The following is an 18,074-nucleotide window of genomic DNA, read 5'->3' as shown; positions in this document are numbered from 1 at the left end:
CTCCTTAGAAATAAAACGTAAAAACAACCTCACGAATAGCATTTGGTTTATTGTTTTACATTTCTCTAACCGTAATTATACAGTTTTATCACTTGTTTTAAAATAACATTAACGTAGTCAGTACCATTGATTAACTCCGGGCCGCCATTGTTAAAACTTACTAAACCTCACAGTCAGTCTAACGCTACACTTTTTGTCTTAAAACTTTCACATGCGATTCGGTTTATAGTTTCTAATTACATTACCTGTGAAAACAGTAACCACCACGATAACCGTCCTTGGCATTTGCGTTTCTTAGCTCCAGCGCTAAAGTTTGACGTCTCCATCTAATATTGACAATTGTCAATTCATCGATACGTTAAAGACACAGCACCCTCTGCTGATCAGAAGTTGCAACACCCGACTTCAACAGACATACTATAAAGTAACAGGACAATTAAAATAAATAAACACATTTTATTAAAAAATATGTACAATTTAATTATAATTAATAATATAACATACATACACAAGTACATTTATATATGTGTATATATATATGAGGCAGACATGAAAAGAAAGATTTAGTGACTCAGAGGAATCGGAATTTGAGGGGAAACAGCACCTCCCACTGTTATAAAGGATGCCATAGAACTTCCTCTACAATGACGTCGTTCTGATGAAGGCGTGGCTTCAGAGGAGGGGGTGGTGACGTGAACTTTACTCTTATTCATTGCTGTGTAGATGGTTTGCAGAGATTGTGCAGAGATTCTGCTGCAACGCCAGCACTGGTGAAACTGAGGTTGTCTGAAAAGTGAGTGATTGTACGTGCGTTAATGTTTCTGTTTTTAAAAGATAAGTACTTGTTTGTAGTACTACAAGTGAAATGTCGACGCAGTAAGTGTGAGAATAGACATGGTAATGAACGCAGTGCAGCGTCTGAACACGAATAGCGGCACAACCAAGTGGTCATCGAGTATTTATCTTTAAAAAGTTAAGTTTGTTCTTCGTCAATATCATAGTGATCTTTGCTTTTAGTACTATTGAGGGGATTTTTGTTTTTATTAGTTCTGGTTGTCCTTGAAGCGATGTTGTTATTGCAAACTGGAACTGTGAGATTAGACCACACCTCGCAGTGGTCACTGTGCAGTCTATTGTCTTGTGTAAAGTACAATTTTTTTTTTTTAATGCAAGCACAAAATAACAGCATTTATACATTTGGACATGAACGGGTAAACTATTCATCAAACTCCGATTCCTTACAGTCCTTGTATGAACCACCTGTAGTTACTAACACATATTTTCTTTTCATTAAATGTTTTTTTCTCATAAAAAACGTCTTATTTCTTAATGGTTTTTTTTTCAGATGACGTCAGCAGGACAGCGAATCAGGTCTCTGTACCAGTGGGTAGTGGAAAATGGAGGTGTGTACTGTACTGTAATGTAATGTATAACTGCAATTTCTTTTTTTTACGACTGTACAAGAAAATTATTTCACAATATTTGACTATTTTCTAAACAGTATAAAACAGATATTGTCACGATAAAATTGGTTTTACCGTAGGCTGGCCGTTCTGTGAACTCATCCGGGGTCAGATTAACATATTTTGTTGATATTTTAAACCATACAAGTGGACTTGCAGTATAAAACAACAATGAACATTGATTGTTTTAGTTTCAGACACAGATAAAGCTGAAATTATCCCCTAACCACAATTATTCTCACAACCCACCCTTTGAGAAACACTGTTCTCAACAGCTTTCATAATTTCGTGGCTTCATATTTTAGTTTCAGTGTTGAATGTGCCCTGGTGCCAACTGCAGATTTGAAGCAGAGAAAGACTCTGTTCAGTGTGCGGGGGCTGAGCCACAATGAATGCTCTGTGGCTGCTCATTGGTTGACAGCACAATGCTACATCTGGATGGACTGTGTTGCTAAACGCATCCTCCTCTCTGGTTTGTACAAGTCTGGACCGAGTGTAAGTCAAGTCAGAGTCAACTGTCACACCAAGGCTGTTTCCTAACAAACCCAACTGGGTTTTCTCTACAATTTTTGTGATCTGGTTTACATTTCTAAATTGTGACATAGACTGGGTCATGTGGACTGATCTGGAACACAACAAACTGGAAAAACCTGTCATCTGCTGTAAAGCCTTAAAACAAACACCAGCATCGTCATGGAAAGTGTAAAAAAGAAACAAAAAAAGACAGATCCTAAAAACCTAACCTTTAGTGTTACTTTAAACCTGAACTGATGTGTGAAATGTGATTTAAATCAAGAATACAAACACGTGCCTGATGTGACACAACGGTACCTATCATGTTCCAGACAAGAGGACTGACCCGTGGCTGCTGGTCTACTCCCCCGTCCCCGTGTCACTCATCTTCCTGCTGTATCTCTGTGTGGTCTGGGCCGGCCCCCGTCTGATGAAGCACAGGGAACCTGTTGACCTCAGAGCTGTCCTCATTGTTTACAACTTCTCCATGGTCGGCCTTTCTGCGTACATGTTCTACGAGGTACGTGCTGCTCCTTAACGCATAACAACGCCATCATCGTTAGAACACACACAACAAAGGAAATGTAAATGTGAAAAAAATATATATTTTTGTTAAATTACTTCCAGTTCTTGGGAATGTGATTTTTTTTTTGTTAAATTACTTCCAGTTCTTGGTCACATCCTGGCTCTCAAACTACAGCCTACTGTGTCAGCCGGTAGATTACAGCACCAGCCCTTTGGCCATGAGAGTGAGTGTCATTAATGTTCCTTTATGTTTGCATATATTTCTGTGTCCAGCAAAATTGGACGTTTTATTCTAAATTTAATTTCTCCCTACGAAACCCTACACAGATGGCCAGTGTGTGCTGGTGGTTCTTCTTCTCCAAGGTCATAGAGCTGAGTGACACCGTGGGTATTTGTCCAGTTTGAACTGGTGACTCAATCTGATTTAATTCTAATAAAAAAATTAATTAATTTCTCTCCGTGTGAGCAGCTCTTTTTCATCCTGAGGAAGAAGGACAGCCAAGTAACGTTTCTTCACGTCTACCATCACGCCACCATGATCTTTAACTGGTGGTCTGGGGTCAAGTATGTGGCAGGAGGACAGTGTAAGTGAAGCCTAATTCAATTTTGAAGTTCTAACGACTCTCAATGAGACCATTATGTTCCCTGGTCTTAGGGCCGCTGGTCGGTGTGTGTACTCTCTTTACAGCAGATGGGGGCGCTGCAGTACACGTCACAATGCTGTTGTATGTTTATATATAATTGACTTTACCTTCCTGTTGCAGCCTTCTTCATCGGCCTGGTCAACACCTTTGTTCACATCGTGATGTATTCCTACTACGGCCTGGCTGCTCTGGGGCCTCACATGCAGAAGTACCTGTGGTGGAAACGATACCTCACACGCCTGCAGCTGGTGAGAGTCTCCTGCTCACAGAGTCAACACAAATCCTTTACTTCATTTTTTAAAAAATAAAATAAACCTCTGTCTGTCCTCTCTCTCTCCAGCTGCAGTTCCTGATGTTTCTCTTACACACCGGCTACAACCTGTTTGCAGAGTGCGACTTTCCAGACGCCATGAACCTGGTGGTGTTTGGTTACTGCGTCACCCTCATCATCCTCTTCAGTAACTTCTACTATCAGAGCTACCTGAGCAGGAAGAAAAAGAAATGAGATGCAACGACAAGCAACAATAGGCCAGTTGCACTGGGGGGTTTTTCTGTCTGTAATACTTACCAGTGACCAGTAGAGGGCATTACACACCTGCAAGACGTTTACTAAGCTATTCAAAACTGCAGGAAATCTAAATACCTCAAAGAAACAACCCTTTAAAGACCAAACATTTTATTAATCCTTAAACTGAGAAAAAAAATCAAAAACAAACAAACTGTCAAATAATCAATGTAAACAAACTGTACATTTTTAGACATATATATAATAATGTTTTTAATGGTTAACGTTAAGTCATGAGCCCCAAAAAACGAACAAATCACAGCAACAAACGCACATATGCAAAAAAACACATCTCCACTGTCACAACAACACAGCAAAAACGATGTTGTCTCTTATACACATCAGTCTGAAGTGGATTCAATGGGTTTGATTTGTGGAATAAAGAGAAAGAGGAAAAAAAAACATGTTAGACCATGTTACGACGCGGCCACGCAGGTGTTTTTGAACCATCTGAAACGAGCGTGTCAAAGCACACACACCTTAGGTGTAACTTAGTTTTAACACCACTAGGTCTTAGCACCGATTTCGAGAAAAATCTACTGTACATGATGATGATGATGATGATGATTTTGGCCAATGGAAGTGATCACGACCTCAAGGCGCCGCTTATGGACATTTCATAATTTAATAACATTCGTAGCAGCCAGACATAATGGGTACAAGTTCCAGTACAAGTCTGGTCTGCTCACGTACAACACACTGGTCAATGCTGAGGTTGGTTTATAAGAGCCTTGGTCGAGACAGAATGAATGAACTAATATTTATTTTTTCATTTTTACCTAAAAAAAATACCTGATACTATATTTGTCATACAAAGTATCTGTAGTAGGATTCCCTGCAGGGCAAATACCCATGTATTTAATTAGAGTCTGTTATAAATCTGTCCCGTCCTTAATCTTCAATAACACTCATGACATCATCGTGACATCACAGGGGGGTTATTTCCTTAGACTCAGAGACCGTTTGACTTCTCAGAAATAGTTCACATAATACCAGTAAAATCCCTTTTTGATTTTATTGGAGACATTTTAATACGATGAAGTCGAACTCCATAAAAGCCGACTCTGGAGGTTAAGTAAAGGTCAGTGGTTTGACCTGGAGTTTAAAAACATTCTTGTGGGTTTTTGTTTTTGTTTTAAACTCATCGGAGACACGAGTGTGTGAAGCTGCACGTAGGGGACGAGGCTGCAGAGTAGAAGAGCGGCTGTGGTGGAGCAGGGCCTGCTCCAGTGTTCGTTCATGTCTCTGTGTAGACGGTCGACATGTGGCTCAGGCCACGGTCGAAGCTGCCCACCTGGAAGAAAACACTCTCCTCTGGGCTTGACGAGAACTGACATCCTGTATTTCCTTGCAGCTCCTGGGTCAGACTGAATCCTGGAGCTGACGAGAGAAAAATCATAGAGTTATCTTTATAAAAAAAACCAAAAAACATTTGAGTTATGATTTTTGGAAGGGCCCAAAACAAGCGTTCCATACCACCAGAGCCAGCGTTGACCGCTGACATGTGAAAGCCATTGTGCTGATGGGCAGAGTAGGCGTGAGAGTCTCCTGGGATGTGGACGCCACCGACCGACTGCTCCATCCTGAAAGAGTCTCCGTAATGGAAGCAGCTCCCAAAGCTGCCGTGATATTCTAGGAAATGAAAGAGGCTCAGAGTCAGGGAGGAAATAAAAAAAAAGAGTCCACTGCCTTCATTGTCTACGGCTGATTGTTTCCCAGGTCAGTGAGACTCCGCTCCATCCGGCTGGAGCTCAATATGGATCTCAAATTAAGACAATGCTATATTTGTGCTTGTGCTAATTCTGCCTGGCCCGTAGTACGTTACATTTACCCCGGGCCGTCTCAGTCTGTGCTCTGACTCGACCACAGCAGTCACGATAATAGGAAAGCAGCCTTTCCAGGATCGCTTTTACGCAACTCCCCGACCACAGCGTGGTTAGAGAGACGTCCGTGTGTAGGACCTTTCAGGGAAAACTGTGTTTAAGGCATTAGGAAAACTGCTGCAGAGTGACAGCTGAGCCTTCCAATGGAAGTCTGCTGATCGACGGCTGAAATCACCGGCCAGAATTTTGTTTGGTAACTCGAGAAAAAGGGTTTCCGGCGTGTGAGCTCCCTCCCATTCCCCCCCAAACGTCATTCCTTCAACAGCAGTATCTTCATCCTTAAAGATGCCAGAGATAACAGATCAGTGTCAGCGTCGACGTCTGTCTACGCCAGGATTGGGCGATCAGGACAGGCATATTTAAACTTCCTGCGTCCCAGTTCTTTTGTTGACGTCCACAAGTTTCTGCCCAGCTCTGAGCCAAGAAACACTGCTGGACATGAACAAGCCTGGATGACCTCCATGATGTGACCTGTGACCTATCAGTTGTAAATGTGTCTGTAAATTGATGAAATAAAACCATTATATATTTTTAATGATTTTTTTTTTTTATTAACTTTTTTTTCCTACAGCCCGGCCAATCGTAGTAGAGTAGAAGAAAAGAGAGAGAACAAATGTAACTCGGCCTGTCTTACCTTCGTTAACAGGCTGGTGGTGCTGATAGTGAGAGTACGGCTTTTGGTGAGCGTGAACGTGCTGTTTCTCCAGGGAGGGAGGTGGAGGTGGAGGTGGAGGAGAGGGCGGTGTCACTGTTCCCTTCATTCCCGGGGACAGAAGGGGAGCAGACCCTCTACAGGAGACAAACAGAGTGGGTGGGATATACGTTCATTCAGAGCTCCAGGTATATGGTTACTGCTTTACTTTCAACTTCAATTATTCATTAAAGTCCTTCGTGCTTTGTGACGTCTCCGGTCAGAGTTGGTGTCACGTGCCGCCTGTTGAGCATACGCTACAGCGGTCCACGACCTGCGTGTCATATATAAACACCACCCAGAATCTTTACAGTATCTTTCGTGGCTGTAAATCAGGTGGTGATGTCATCAATATCCCAGCATGCATGTAGAGTTAAGGACGACATTTTTAAACATCAACCAGCAGATTTTAAACGATGATCAAGACGTCATTTAACATTGTTTGACTTTGCAGGTAGAAACAGCTCAGAGTCCAGACGTTTGAATTAAAGGTCAAACTGGGGACTAGGTTTGAGATCGTGTGATAAAAAGTTTTTTTGTATTTTATTTTATTTTTTTAAGGTTGTCCAAATAAATTAGTTATTTTTGAATTTTGTATTTTGATTGTGTAAAATAATGTGAGGTTAATTAGATTCATATTTTGATGAACTGACAGATCATGCACACCGTATGTAATTCCACCGTTTGTCCACTAGTCTAATACACAGTCGATACCCAGGTGGTTATTTACACACCCTGCTGGAAAGAGTATCCACTAGTCTAATTCACAGTCGATACCCCGATTTTTTACATTTTCCAATTAATTCCACTATTTGGATTAGTCACAAAAAATAAAAAAACGTTTCTACTTTATCTGCTGTTATTTGTCTTTCTGTTTTTCTGTGTTATATTTGGGAATATTGATTTATCTCGACTGATCACGACTACGATTACTCAATACTTAGTGACTGTAAAATCCAATTGCATTTTTTGAACATGAACTAGTTTAAAACTATTTTCCGCTTAACATATTTAAAAATGATGGGGCAACAGCAGCGAGATGGATTATGTCATTCCCTCTGGGATATTTATTTAATAAGACCAAGTATCTGGTATGATCTCTATTATCTAAAGTATTTTCTCCTTTGTCCTCCTCACAAATAAACAAAAAAGTTCTGGTGGAATGAACGAAGGAATGGTTCGTTTTTTCTGCCTCTGTCAAGACAAATCTGCTGAACAGTTTCATATTTTTATACATGAATTATGTAATGTTCTGTCAAAGTACATTAGTGAGTGGAGCTGGGAGGTCAAACTGAGAAATCAGCAGTCATAACAATAATCAGCAGTAGATGTTATCATCATCATCATCATCATCATCATCGTCATCATCAGGCTTTAATCGTGCCTCGGTTGAAATCTCTGAATAATTCTATATAAGTGTTTTTGACATGAGACCAGTGTCATATCTGTCAACACTTTCAGTAAATGTTTTAATTCAATCAAAACTAAGACATGTATTGACTCTCCTGGTGTGAACCAGCGTGAATCTTTGTAAAAGTTGAAGAGTTCAGCACATGTTTGGACAACAGAGGGAAATGGTTATCTCTGTCCAGAGACATAAAAATATCAGTAACGCATCAATAAAAGACGCTTACGTAAAAAAAAAAACTGCAATACTAACAAATACAGTGTGGTAATCAGTAGTGTTTAGAAATTCGATTACGAAGGGTTCTCCGTGTGCAGACCTCATTGTTAATCTCTAATGCTCTCTGAATGTTCAACGTGCAATTTGATGATTTCAACAGTTGAAACGTCAAACTGTAGCAGTCACAGAGAGGCTACTGTGGTGGAACGTAAACACGCCGTCGTCCTGAGTACACTTCTGAATTAAAAGACTTGTTTTGTATATAAAAGACACCGAAACCCATCAAAGTCAAATATATAATATTGCACACACAACGTCAACACAGCACAACAGCAATTCGGGGGGAAATCCAGAAATTACCTCAATAACAAAGCCGCCCCAATTACCGCCACCATAAATATTTAGCAGCTACTCAGACGACTCTCCAGACTGCATATCTGGAATGCCAAGGAAGGACTCCGCTGTGTGGAAGCATATGGTTTGAACTAAGAGCCACGTATGTGAATGCACAGCAATAACATTATGTTGAAACAGCTCACTGCACCCGCCGCTGGAGACCATGATGTGGCGTAAATGTCACACTATTAAACACTCGGTGATTTGGCAGAGAAACAGTGTTGGGATCTGGATAACACTGAGGCAAACGAAGCAGTTCAGTTTTCGTAGCTCTATCTCTAATGTGAGATCATTTTTAGAATTTCACAAAACCACAGTGGATGAATTTAAAACCAACGCAATAAATAATTGAATCATAACAGCAAAAAATAAAAAATAAAAAGCCATGTTTCTAAAGAGCAAGTGGCCTTGACTTGAAATTTTAACAAGAACCTGGAGTCAAAACCATCCAACACTATTCAAACCCATGTTAGAACAATCCAGAACAAACAGCTCCAGTCTGAAATTTAGGGTTACCGTTTATTTTTTTTTAGATTTTTAATTTAATGTTAAAACCCTAAAATCTAAAAATATATTTTACCAATAGGAACAGAATGAAAACCCAGAAGTTTGACTCTCTGGCCGTGTGTGTGTGTGTGTTGTACAGTGTGTGTGTCACGATCCTGACTGTCAGTTTCTGTTGTTGTCTGCTGACCCTAAAAATATCACACACACCTCTGAGTAACTGTAAAGCAGCGTGTATGATCACGCAGAGTTCTGGAAACCCATGTCATGTGACAAAGACGATCAGCTCTGAAGGATTACTGAAAAAACAAAACAAAAAAAAGTTGATGTTTCAGTCGGAGCTCAAAGAAACGGCAGGTTGTAGAGCTGTCTGGTGGTTTTCCTCCTTGTCAGTGTTAAAGTGTTCATTAAGGTATCAAATTTAAGTGCTCCACTGAATAAGGTCTAACGCTGACCCTCTGTGTCTGTCCAAACAAGGTTTAAAACCCATGTGTGACACCCTGTGTTGGTTTAGCGCCGGAGAAGCTCACTGTTTGTGAGCGTGGCTAATCCGCCGGCTGGCTCGGGCCCAGAACATGGTCATGTGTTCCTGCGGAGAGAACCGTTCCCCCGGGAGCTGCTGTCAGCACAAACTCGGGAAACAGTTATACTGTTCATATTTTTACGAGCTGCCTCTCTGCGCAGCTAAAGTGAATCATAAGATAATCACTGCCAGCTGCCGCTGCTCTCGCTACACCCTTAGCATGCTAGCTGCTCAGGTCGGAGGTATTAGGGGAATCTTTCTTACGCGGCATTAATCTCTCCTCCGATATTCATCTTCAATGACAATCATTCTCTCAGTTTTTCCAGGCAGCCCACCCACTGCAACAAGAGGGGTTTGACCGATGACCCGTTGATTCCTGAAGATGGAGTGAGGGGGGATTTTAAGGTGAGGCTACCAGGATAATGGAAGACGTTTAATAAATACAGACAAGGTAACAGTGTTGAGGAGAACACGGAGAGACGTGGACTGTGAAAACACCGCCAACCATAGAAGAAGATTTTAAACTGATACATATGAAAATTTGCATTAAACAGATCTTTAATGTAGGTACGTAAGATGTCGCTCTCTGTCAACGTCCGATGTAATTAAAGTGTACAGATGAGCGCAGGGAAGTCCAGGTACTCAGGCACGCACACATGGACATTAAATCTGTTCCTTAAAAAACATTACAGCTTATCGTTGAGGTCTTGGCTGACCGCGAGGAGCCGTGACGGCATGGAAAGCAACCTGAAGATTCATGAACAGTCGTGCTCTGCTCCTCGTTTGTCTTCTTCCACCTGCAGCTAACTGCCCCGCAGGGGAGCACGGAGCAGATCTTGTCCTTACATTCTCCGCAAACACCCTTCTGCCTGCCCTCTCATCTCACCGCTCTGTAGCCGACGACCATTAAACACCGCTGATGGATGAGGGGAGCTTCTCTGGCCCCGATCGTGGGGGGAACACTTCTGGTTCTGGTTAGCAAGAGGACGCTAGCCTGGCCTTGAGAGAAAGGCTACTGAATTAGCTTAAGCTAATACAGGAAGTGTCTGAGGAGTAGGGATCAAGGGGAGGCTGTAAGGATTTGACGGGTTCTGACAGGATATATTTATTTTTTGTCAAGATGGGTTTATTGACAATAGATCAAGTTAAAAAAAAGGTCCCAAAAAATGTTTTTGTTTGTGTTTGTATGACTGACATGATTTCTGGATCACTGGAGAAAGATAATGGCTGGAAGACTGGCAGTGTAGAGTTACCCCTCCACCCGACCCAACCCCATGCCCCCCTCCCACTCCCGCCTCACGGCTGGACCTCTGAACGTAGCTCTGTCCTGTCGGCGCTGCCACTTGAATTGAATTAGCCGGTGTCAATCATTGCCCCGATATCAAACCATCTCAGTACATGTATTTGCACAGGGCCTCTAATATCAATACCTGGGTAAAAGCAGCAGAGACTCCCCTCTGCAATTATGTGACCACATAGGGCAGAAGCGAAGAAGGGCAACATTTACTCCCCCGCTGCTCTGGAGCACACAGGCCACCATAGTTGAACAACCGTTTCCACACACGACGTTTGCACAGCCATGCAGTGCATTTCACCTGGTATATTTTAATAATATCTTCAGAAAAAAAGAAAAAAAATGACACGGTTACTGACAAAGTTAAATGAGTCCAAATGGCTAATTTAGGCCAAGGTAAACACATTTAGCTGTGAGGTCAGAGGCTGCCACACTTGAGGAGGGTTAGTTTGATAATTTTGTCAAAATGTTTAATGTCCTGCTAAACCGTTCGGGGAAAAACAAGTGTGGCTCAGATATTGACCTTGGCAGCTGACTGTACGTGTCTACGCCGGGTCTTGGACATGTATATCAACTGCTCCATCTTCGGGCAAATGTATGTCGACGTTACGTGCCACAACTGGCTTTTGACAAATCGCTCTGCCTTCTGTCTTTACGCCACCGTGGACACACAGAGAGCTTCAGTTTGAAAGGCAGATATTTAAACCTCGTATTTTACTTCAGTGAAATACAGTAAAATACATTTGTTTTTTTTTAAAAAATCACAAAAGTAGGTGTATAGTGAAAAATATATATATATATATAATGAACAGTACCTGATGAATAGCGGCTGCTAAGGCACCTGTGATCCTGGTGGAGCTCCAACTGGAACTCCTGCAGAACTATTGAGACTTTGTCGAGTAACATAGAAAATATAACGAGAGCCTTGTAAATTTATAGCAACTGTAGAGAGTTTTATTTTATTCTGTAAGTGACGTAAGGTCATTTTGAAAAGCATTTCCCAGCGAGTAACAGCTCAGTGACTTGATGATTTTTGGACCAAAATGTAAACCCGATATGATACAGTGAAGGTCCTTTAACTCAAGAACACCTAAACTGAGGAACAAACCCGATAGTTCATCATTTACACCAGTCCATCACTAGACTCTCACAGTGTCATCAATTAACATGTGATCAATTACTGTTTCTAAACAGCTGGAGAAGACTACAGTACCTGGAGAACACAGTAGACCATTGTTTCCCAAAGACTGGGTCGCAACCCTCAGGTGGGTCGCAAGAGATTTTTCTTTTTTTTTTTTGGGTCGTCTATCGTATCTTGTTTCCCAGGAGTTTATGAATAATGTCTATTGACTTGGGTCGCGAAGGTTTGTGACTTTTAAAATATGGGTCTCCAGAAAAAAAAGTTTGGGAAACTCACTGTGTGATCTAATTTATTTGAATACTAAGCAATATTTTAAAAAAAGTATTTTATGTGTTTTTGAAAATATATATTTAAAAAAATCATATCAACCAAAAAAAAACTTTACAGTCCACCTTCAGTACCTCTGCAGATCCTCTAGAGGTCATGGAACTACTGTTGCAGACACATTTATCTTTAAAATTTCTCACTCTCCTACAAATATTCCAAAGAAAAAAAAAAAAAAATTTTTCTCAGTGCTGCCCTGGAGCCTCAGAACATCAGATAAAAGGAGCTCAACTGTTGCTCCAACCCTGTTGTCCTGCTCTGTTTGTTTTGGTAACGACTACAGCAGTTTCATGAGAGAATTGCAAGAAACACATGGTGGTGAACAGTAAAGCTCGAGCTCTACAGGTTGGAAGGGAGCTCCAAAAATAAATCTAAACTGATGAGGGACGGTGAACGTGGATCTGAGGACCAGAAAACAAAGATAAATTACCGTTCAGCTATTAAAAGTCAGGAGTCTGAAGCTGCAGCATAACTCTGACATGAACTTCACGAAGAGCCAGCCGGGGGCGAACGTCAGGTCACATGTCTGTTCTCATTGTTGACTGGGAAGAACAGAGTTACAGGGATTAGCTGCTAACATCATTTTTTACTTTGGTCCGTCATGTGCGCGTCATTGACTAGTGGCCTACGAGCAGTACTGCACGGAGAAATCAAAATTTTAATTTAATGCACTGTTCTCAGAAGAGACACAAATGCTCAGAGAGTCAGAGAGAGCTCGTGTTCCATACACACACCAAATCAATCAAATCTTTCTAATCAAGAGTGTCTTCCCCCTTGTGGTCATCCGCTGTTATTGCATCTCTTCACTCGGGTTCTTTTCACTTTTAATTTCTTTCCCACTTCAGATAATTGTGCACGCAGCTGTGAAGGCTTTTGTTTTTTTTTAAAACAACACATCACCTTTCCAGATGCTTCCAGGCCGACGTGACATCTACGCGCGGCGCTCGGGCGTTCGCCTCCACACCGTTTAACTGCACGCTCGGCTGCACTGTTTGTGCTGGAAGACGACGGGCCTGCTGTGCCTCACACCCCAATCACATGCAATCATGTGTGTTTCCTGGATTACTATATGTAAACTGCTCTCACTCACACACACAGAGACACACACACATGCATGCAGCGCTCTCGGTGTTAGAAAGCCATCAAACCTGGTTGTATCCTAAGCCCCCGTTGTATCACATCTACACACACACACACACACAGACACACAAACAGCCCACCACAGTTGAGTTGAGAGCAAAGCGTGTTTATGTAACACGATCACCTTTGTAACACACAGCTCCGACGCTCCGTTGCTTCTACTCTTTCTCAATGTTATTAAACTGTTAAAAGACTGTTTTCCTTCACTGCCTCCCTGGTTTTTCGGCACATTGTTTAGGACAGGACACACTGTGCCTTGTGACGACACTGAGGCTCTGCCGGTCCTCCGGGGAAATCAATGGTGCTAATAGAAAACATTCTCTGCCTTTACAGACACACCCACTGCTGCTGGAGTGTCCCAAAGCAAGGCACTCTAAGGTCTGTGGAGCTGCGGACCCTGTCAAACTGAGGCTGGGATGTAAAAGACTGTGATTGGGAAATATTTATGTTTGGTTTTTTTCCTAAAAGTTGACATGACTTTCTCAACATGCAGAAATGATATATATATATAATATATAACTAGACCTGGGTGTCAAACTCATTTTGGTTCAGGGGCCGCATACGACCTAATTAGATGTCAAGTGGGCCGGACCAGTACAATTATAACATAATTAGCATTACATTACGAATAACAATAATTCCATGTTTTCCTTCTTTGCTTTCATGCAAAGAATATATAAATATATATATTAGATACATCTTAATATTTGCATATGAAATGTTTGTGTATGTTTTTTATTTTCAAAACACATGAAGCGGACCAGATTGAAAACCCCAAGCGGGCCTGTTTTGGCCCACGGGCCGTATGTTTGACATCCCCAAACTAGACAGAGCTAGTTAGTTTGTAAAAGAGTTTCATTCTTATATAAATGATAATTGTTGTTACTTTTTCTCTGCAAACTGTGGCCCGTGGACCAGTGTGGTCCTTCTAATCCAGCCTGTCAAACATCGAGACAATGTTGTCCATCTTATGGTAAGGATTTGTTTCAATTTGTCTTCTTCCTGGATTGTCAGTCAATGACGACAGTTGACCTTTTCTGGGTCGGCAGCCTATCACTCCGCTGTCAATGTCCTCAAACACCAAACTGTTCCGGCCACACAGAAAGAGCTTTTATTTTGAAATCAATTGTAGCTGGGTGAGGGTAATAGTCGGAGGTATCGATATATTTCCTGATAGTTGAAGTAATAAAAGTCGTATTGTCCTGAACTAGAACCTGGAGACATCACATCTACACAATAATGTAACAGCTGAGTTGAACTAAGGGATTAGACTTCACTAAATCATCACTTGTTTCATTATTTCTTGTTTCAAACATGGCCTTAAATCATCCAGAAACATCCTCTCTACAGAGGTTTAATTCAATAAAGTACATTTATAAATTACTCATCCAGAGATTTAACGTTGAGGACACCAGGAACAGAAACCCTGTAAGGTACAGGAAGGATATCTTTACTATATCACTGGACTGCAGCTACACTCTGACAGCCGTACGGTTTCTCCTTTCCTTTGAGGATAAAACTGAATTGACGCAATCGATAAGAAGAGATGATACCACGCACCGTCGAAACGGTTCACTCCGGTGACTAGTGCGAATCCAACGGTTTGTTCATCAAGTCGATGACGCTGTATCCTTGTTACCTTCTTATGAAGACTTGTCCCGGGGTCACCGTGACCCTGCTGTGACCAGGACGGCCCTTCTCCCACTGAGGTATGACTTAGAGGTTGGGGAGTTGAGATTGTTTCCAGTAAAAGAAGCAGAAGGTTTGTCAGCAGGACCACGAGGCTTAACCTAACATGAGCTAAGAGGTTTCGCCCTTTAGTTTGTTCTGAAGTCGATGGCTGAAAATGTGATCATAATGATAATATTAGGGTGAGATTGAGCAGAGGGGGAGGAAGTCATGACCTTCCTGTAAGGACAGCTGAGTAACTGTTGAGTGACAGACGAACGGATGGACGGAGAAGAGCCGGAAGAAGTGACCATCAACCCATCGAACCTGAAACCTTCCGGACTGGGGAGACAAGCTTGAAGCGAGCTGGTGGACTCGAACCTGAAACCTTCCGGACTCAAATCCGCTTCCTTAACCACTAAGCCACCACTGCCCCTAACCCACAAGACGTAAGAATACACTCAGAGGCCAGTTAGATTTTTATGTTTTTTCAAATTTATCTGTATAAAACTTGATGATTTTTTTTCATTTATCTCATTGTTTGTTGACAAATGATTCCTCTGCTGCTCTGCATCTTGCCCTTTTTTAACAAGTTCAACCTCAGTTTTATTGAATATTCTGCATCTTTCCTTTGTTTAGTTCAACCTCAGTTTTATTGAATATTCTTGAGGGGCAGGACAGGTTTAGATGCTTCCAAGTTAGAATTTTCATAATTTTCAGTTTTTTCAATCTAGTGTTTACCACAATTATCCGAGACACAAGCACTTTAATGGTTCCAATCCTCGGTACCATCCCGTGAGTTTCATAAATAAACAAACAAATAATTACCCTTCTCTGGTGCCCTCCATAGCTGTCAGAGGTGACAGGTGATGAGGGCTGCCGAGGTCACGGACGTGTCTGTGTTGTCGAGGCGGCAGGTCACTGGTGGAGACGGGGTTGGGGGTGGGGGAGAGCAGCTCCACCGAGGCGCTGTGGTGCGGGGTGCTGGAGCCAGCGTACAGGCCTGAAAGACAAACAAAGCTAATTCAGTAAATGTGCCAAACAAACCCAAGGGGCCCGGCGCTCCACTGTCCTTTGAGCAAATCAAAAGCTTTTTCATGGCAACAGGATTCTGTTTTGACAACCTTTATCCAATCTGAGAGCTTCATAAAATGAAATGTTCTGTGTTTGCGCTGTCTGTAATTTAGGCCTCGTTATTTGTGCTGCCACAGGGACTGGTCTTGTTTGTCCTTCGAGCTGTTTGTTCTCATCACACAATAATAAACTAAAACGTTACATGTGTGTAAAGAGTGACTCCGAACAGTAGGGCATTTTGAACAGGGCTGGGGGAGGGGGCCGTGGGGTTACTGGAGCGGATCTTCTGTCGTGCGCTGGCGTGTCACGGTCATGGTCACGGTTACGTGCGGCGTCTTTTACCAGTGACTGAACCGTACTGTACATGAGAAACTGTGCTGCGTGAGTGTCGTTTTAATACAATCACTTCCACGGCCCCACTGGACCTGAACATGTCTTTTCACCTTGGTGAAGAACGTGGGATTAGTGTTTCGTTGAAGCACTCATCCGTGTGCTGCCAACATTTTCTACTGTTCCAAGCTGAAAACAATGATCAAACACTGATCTATTTTTCTTATCCACCGAGCCCTGGGCAGCGAGGGCTGCAACCAATGATTGTCATTATTGATTCATGCTTTATTTGTTTTTATTTTTCCATTCTTAATGAAATATACGCATCACAAAGCTCCCAAAGCCCAAAGTGACGTCTTGAATGTTTTGTTTGGTCCAACCAACAGCAACCAACAACATTGAAACCATATGCATTTATTTCACAACAACACAGCACATGAAACAGTAAATCTCCACATTTTTTTAAAACATCCAAATGAGAGAATGTTTGTCATATTTGTCCTGGTAAAACATATTTTTAGGAGGGGGGGGGTGGGGTGGGGCTGAAGTCCATGTGATTTGTTAAATCTTACAATTTTCCAGTGGTTAAAATCCATCAACACGTCAAAACGCTCCACGGGAAAAACATAAATACTTGATCTCCATTAATTTTCCCGACACAGTGAATCTATTCTTCTCTGTTTTCTTCTACACTCGCTGCCTGACTTCGTTACTTCTCCGTTATCATCCATCAGAGAGAGCTGTCCACTGCAGTTAACCAGGACAAGAGGACACGAGAGTAAAGATCAGTGCTCCTGGTTCTGATGTCCAGATGTTTTCAAGTGGAAATTTGTTCAGTCCTTATCTGACATCCCAGTGAAACGGTTCCCGACCTCATTACTTCATTACCTTTTAGTCATTAGCCAAAGCCCTGAAATGTTTCTTTTTTTTTTTCAACCCATGAACATTCTCTACCAGAGTGGAAATACAATCTTTTTTTTTTTTTTTTTTTTCTACACAATAATGTAACAGCTGAGTTGAACTAAGGGATTAGACTTCACTAAATCATCACTTGTTTCATTATTTCTTGTTTCAAACATGGCCTTAAATCATCCAGAAACATCCTCTCTACAGAGGTTTAATTCAATAAAGTACATTTATAAATTACTCATCCAGAGACTTAACGTTGAGGACACCAGGAACAGAAACCCTGTAAGGTACAGGAAGGATATCTTTACTATATCACTGGACTGCAGCTACACTCTGACAGCCGTACGGTTTCTCCTTTCCTTTGAGGATAAAACTGAATTGACGCAATCGATAAGAAGAGATGATACCACGCACCGTCGAAACGGTTCACTCCGGTGACTAGTGCGAATCCAACGGTTTGTTCATCAAGTCGATGACGCTGTATCCTTGTTACCTTCTTATGAAGACTTGTCCCGGGGTCACCGTGACCCTGCTGTGACCAGGACGGCCCTTCTCCCACTGAGGTATGACTTAGAGGTTGGGGAGTTGAGATTGTTTCCAGTAAAAGAAGCAGAAGGTTTGTCAGCAGGACCACGAGGCTTAACCTAACATGAGCTAAGAGGTTTCGCCCTTTAGTTTGTTCTGAAGTCGATGGCTGAAAATGTGATCATAATGATAATATTAGGGTGAGATTGAGCAGAGGGGGAGGAAGTCATGACCTTCCTGTAAGGACAGCTGAGTAACTGTTGAGTGACAGACGAACGGATGGACGGAGAAGAGCCGGAAGAAGTGACAGAACTGGAAATATATCTATAACTAAGACT

The 18,074-nt window shown here is 41.9% G+C and overlaps 2 protein-coding genes across 3 annotated transcripts; one reads left to right on the top strand and one right to left on the bottom strand.

Annotated features, from left to right (window-relative positions):
* Window positions 1–648: 648 nt before the first annotated feature.
* On the top strand, window positions 649–4,112 carry elovl8b (ELOVL fatty acid elongase 8b). Its single transcript, XM_008330638.3, has 8 exons — window positions 649–793; window positions 1,346–1,403; window positions 2,309–2,496; window positions 2,645–2,725; window positions 2,829–2,885; window positions 2,971–3,085; window positions 3,266–3,393; window positions 3,486–4,112. The coding sequence occupies exons 2-8, from the start codon at window positions 1,346–1,348 to the stop codon at window positions 3,648–3,650; spliced, it is 792 nt and encodes a 263-aa protein (XP_008328860.1). The 5' UTR covers window positions 649–793; the 3' UTR covers window positions 3,651–4,112.
* A 599-nt stretch (window positions 4,113–4,711) lies between these two features.
* LOC112486788 (zinc finger protein GLIS1-like) lies at window positions 4,712–16,577 on the bottom strand. 2 transcript variants are annotated; one of them, XM_025054278.1, is made up of 4 exons: window positions 15,727–16,577; window positions 6,228–6,382; window positions 5,187–5,342; window positions 4,712–5,090 (listed from the first exon to the last, which is right to left on the bottom strand). In XM_025054278.1, exons 1-4 carry the CDS (start codon window positions 15,744–15,746, stop codon window positions 4,948–4,950), a joined length of 474 nt encoding a protein of 157 aa, XP_024910046.1. In that variant the 5' UTR covers window positions 15,747–16,577; the 3' UTR covers window positions 4,712–4,947. The 2 variants fall into 2 exon arrangements, with proteins under 2 accessions (XP_024910046.1, XP_024910045.1); XM_025054277.1 differs by having other exon boundaries at window positions 4,712–5,342.
* Window positions 16,578–18,074: the final 1,497 nt, after the last annotated feature.

This window comes from Cynoglossus semilaevis, chromosome 2, assembly GCF_000523025.1.
Source record: "Cynoglossus semilaevis isolate Cse_v1.0 chromosome 2, Cse_v1.0, whole genome shotgun sequence".
In the NCBI taxonomy this organism is placed as follows: domain Eukaryota; kingdom Metazoa; phylum Chordata; class Actinopteri; order Pleuronectiformes; family Cynoglossidae; genus Cynoglossus; species Cynoglossus semilaevis.
This window is presented reverse-complemented; position numbering and strand designations above follow the sequence as displayed.

Bases quoted from the DNA above. Each gene is read 5' to 3' on its own strand.
- elovl8b (XM_008330638.3), top strand. From the start codon at position 1,346: ATGACGTCAGCAGGACAGCGAATCAGGTCTCTGTACCAGTGGGTAGTG. The intron at 2,726-2,828 runs GTGAGTGTCATT...AACCCTACACAG, and splicing joins CCAGCCCTTTGGCCATGAGA to ATGGCCAGTGTGTGCTGGTG. The intron at 2,886-2,970 runs GTGGGTATTTGT...CCGTGTGAGCAG, and splicing joins TCATAGAGCTGAGTGACACC to CTCTTTTTCATCCTGAGGAA.
- LOC112486788 (XM_025054277.1), bottom strand. From the start codon at position 15,746: ATGGAGGGCACCAGAGAAGG. The intron at 6,383-15,726 runs GTAATTATTTGT...TGTCTCCTGTAG, and splicing joins ATGGAGGGCACCAGAGAAGG to AGGGTCTGCTCCCCTTCTGT. The intron at 5,343-6,227 runs GTAAGACAGGCC...TTCATTTCCTAG, and splicing joins CCACCAGCCTGTTAACGAAG to AATATCACGGCAGCTTTGGG.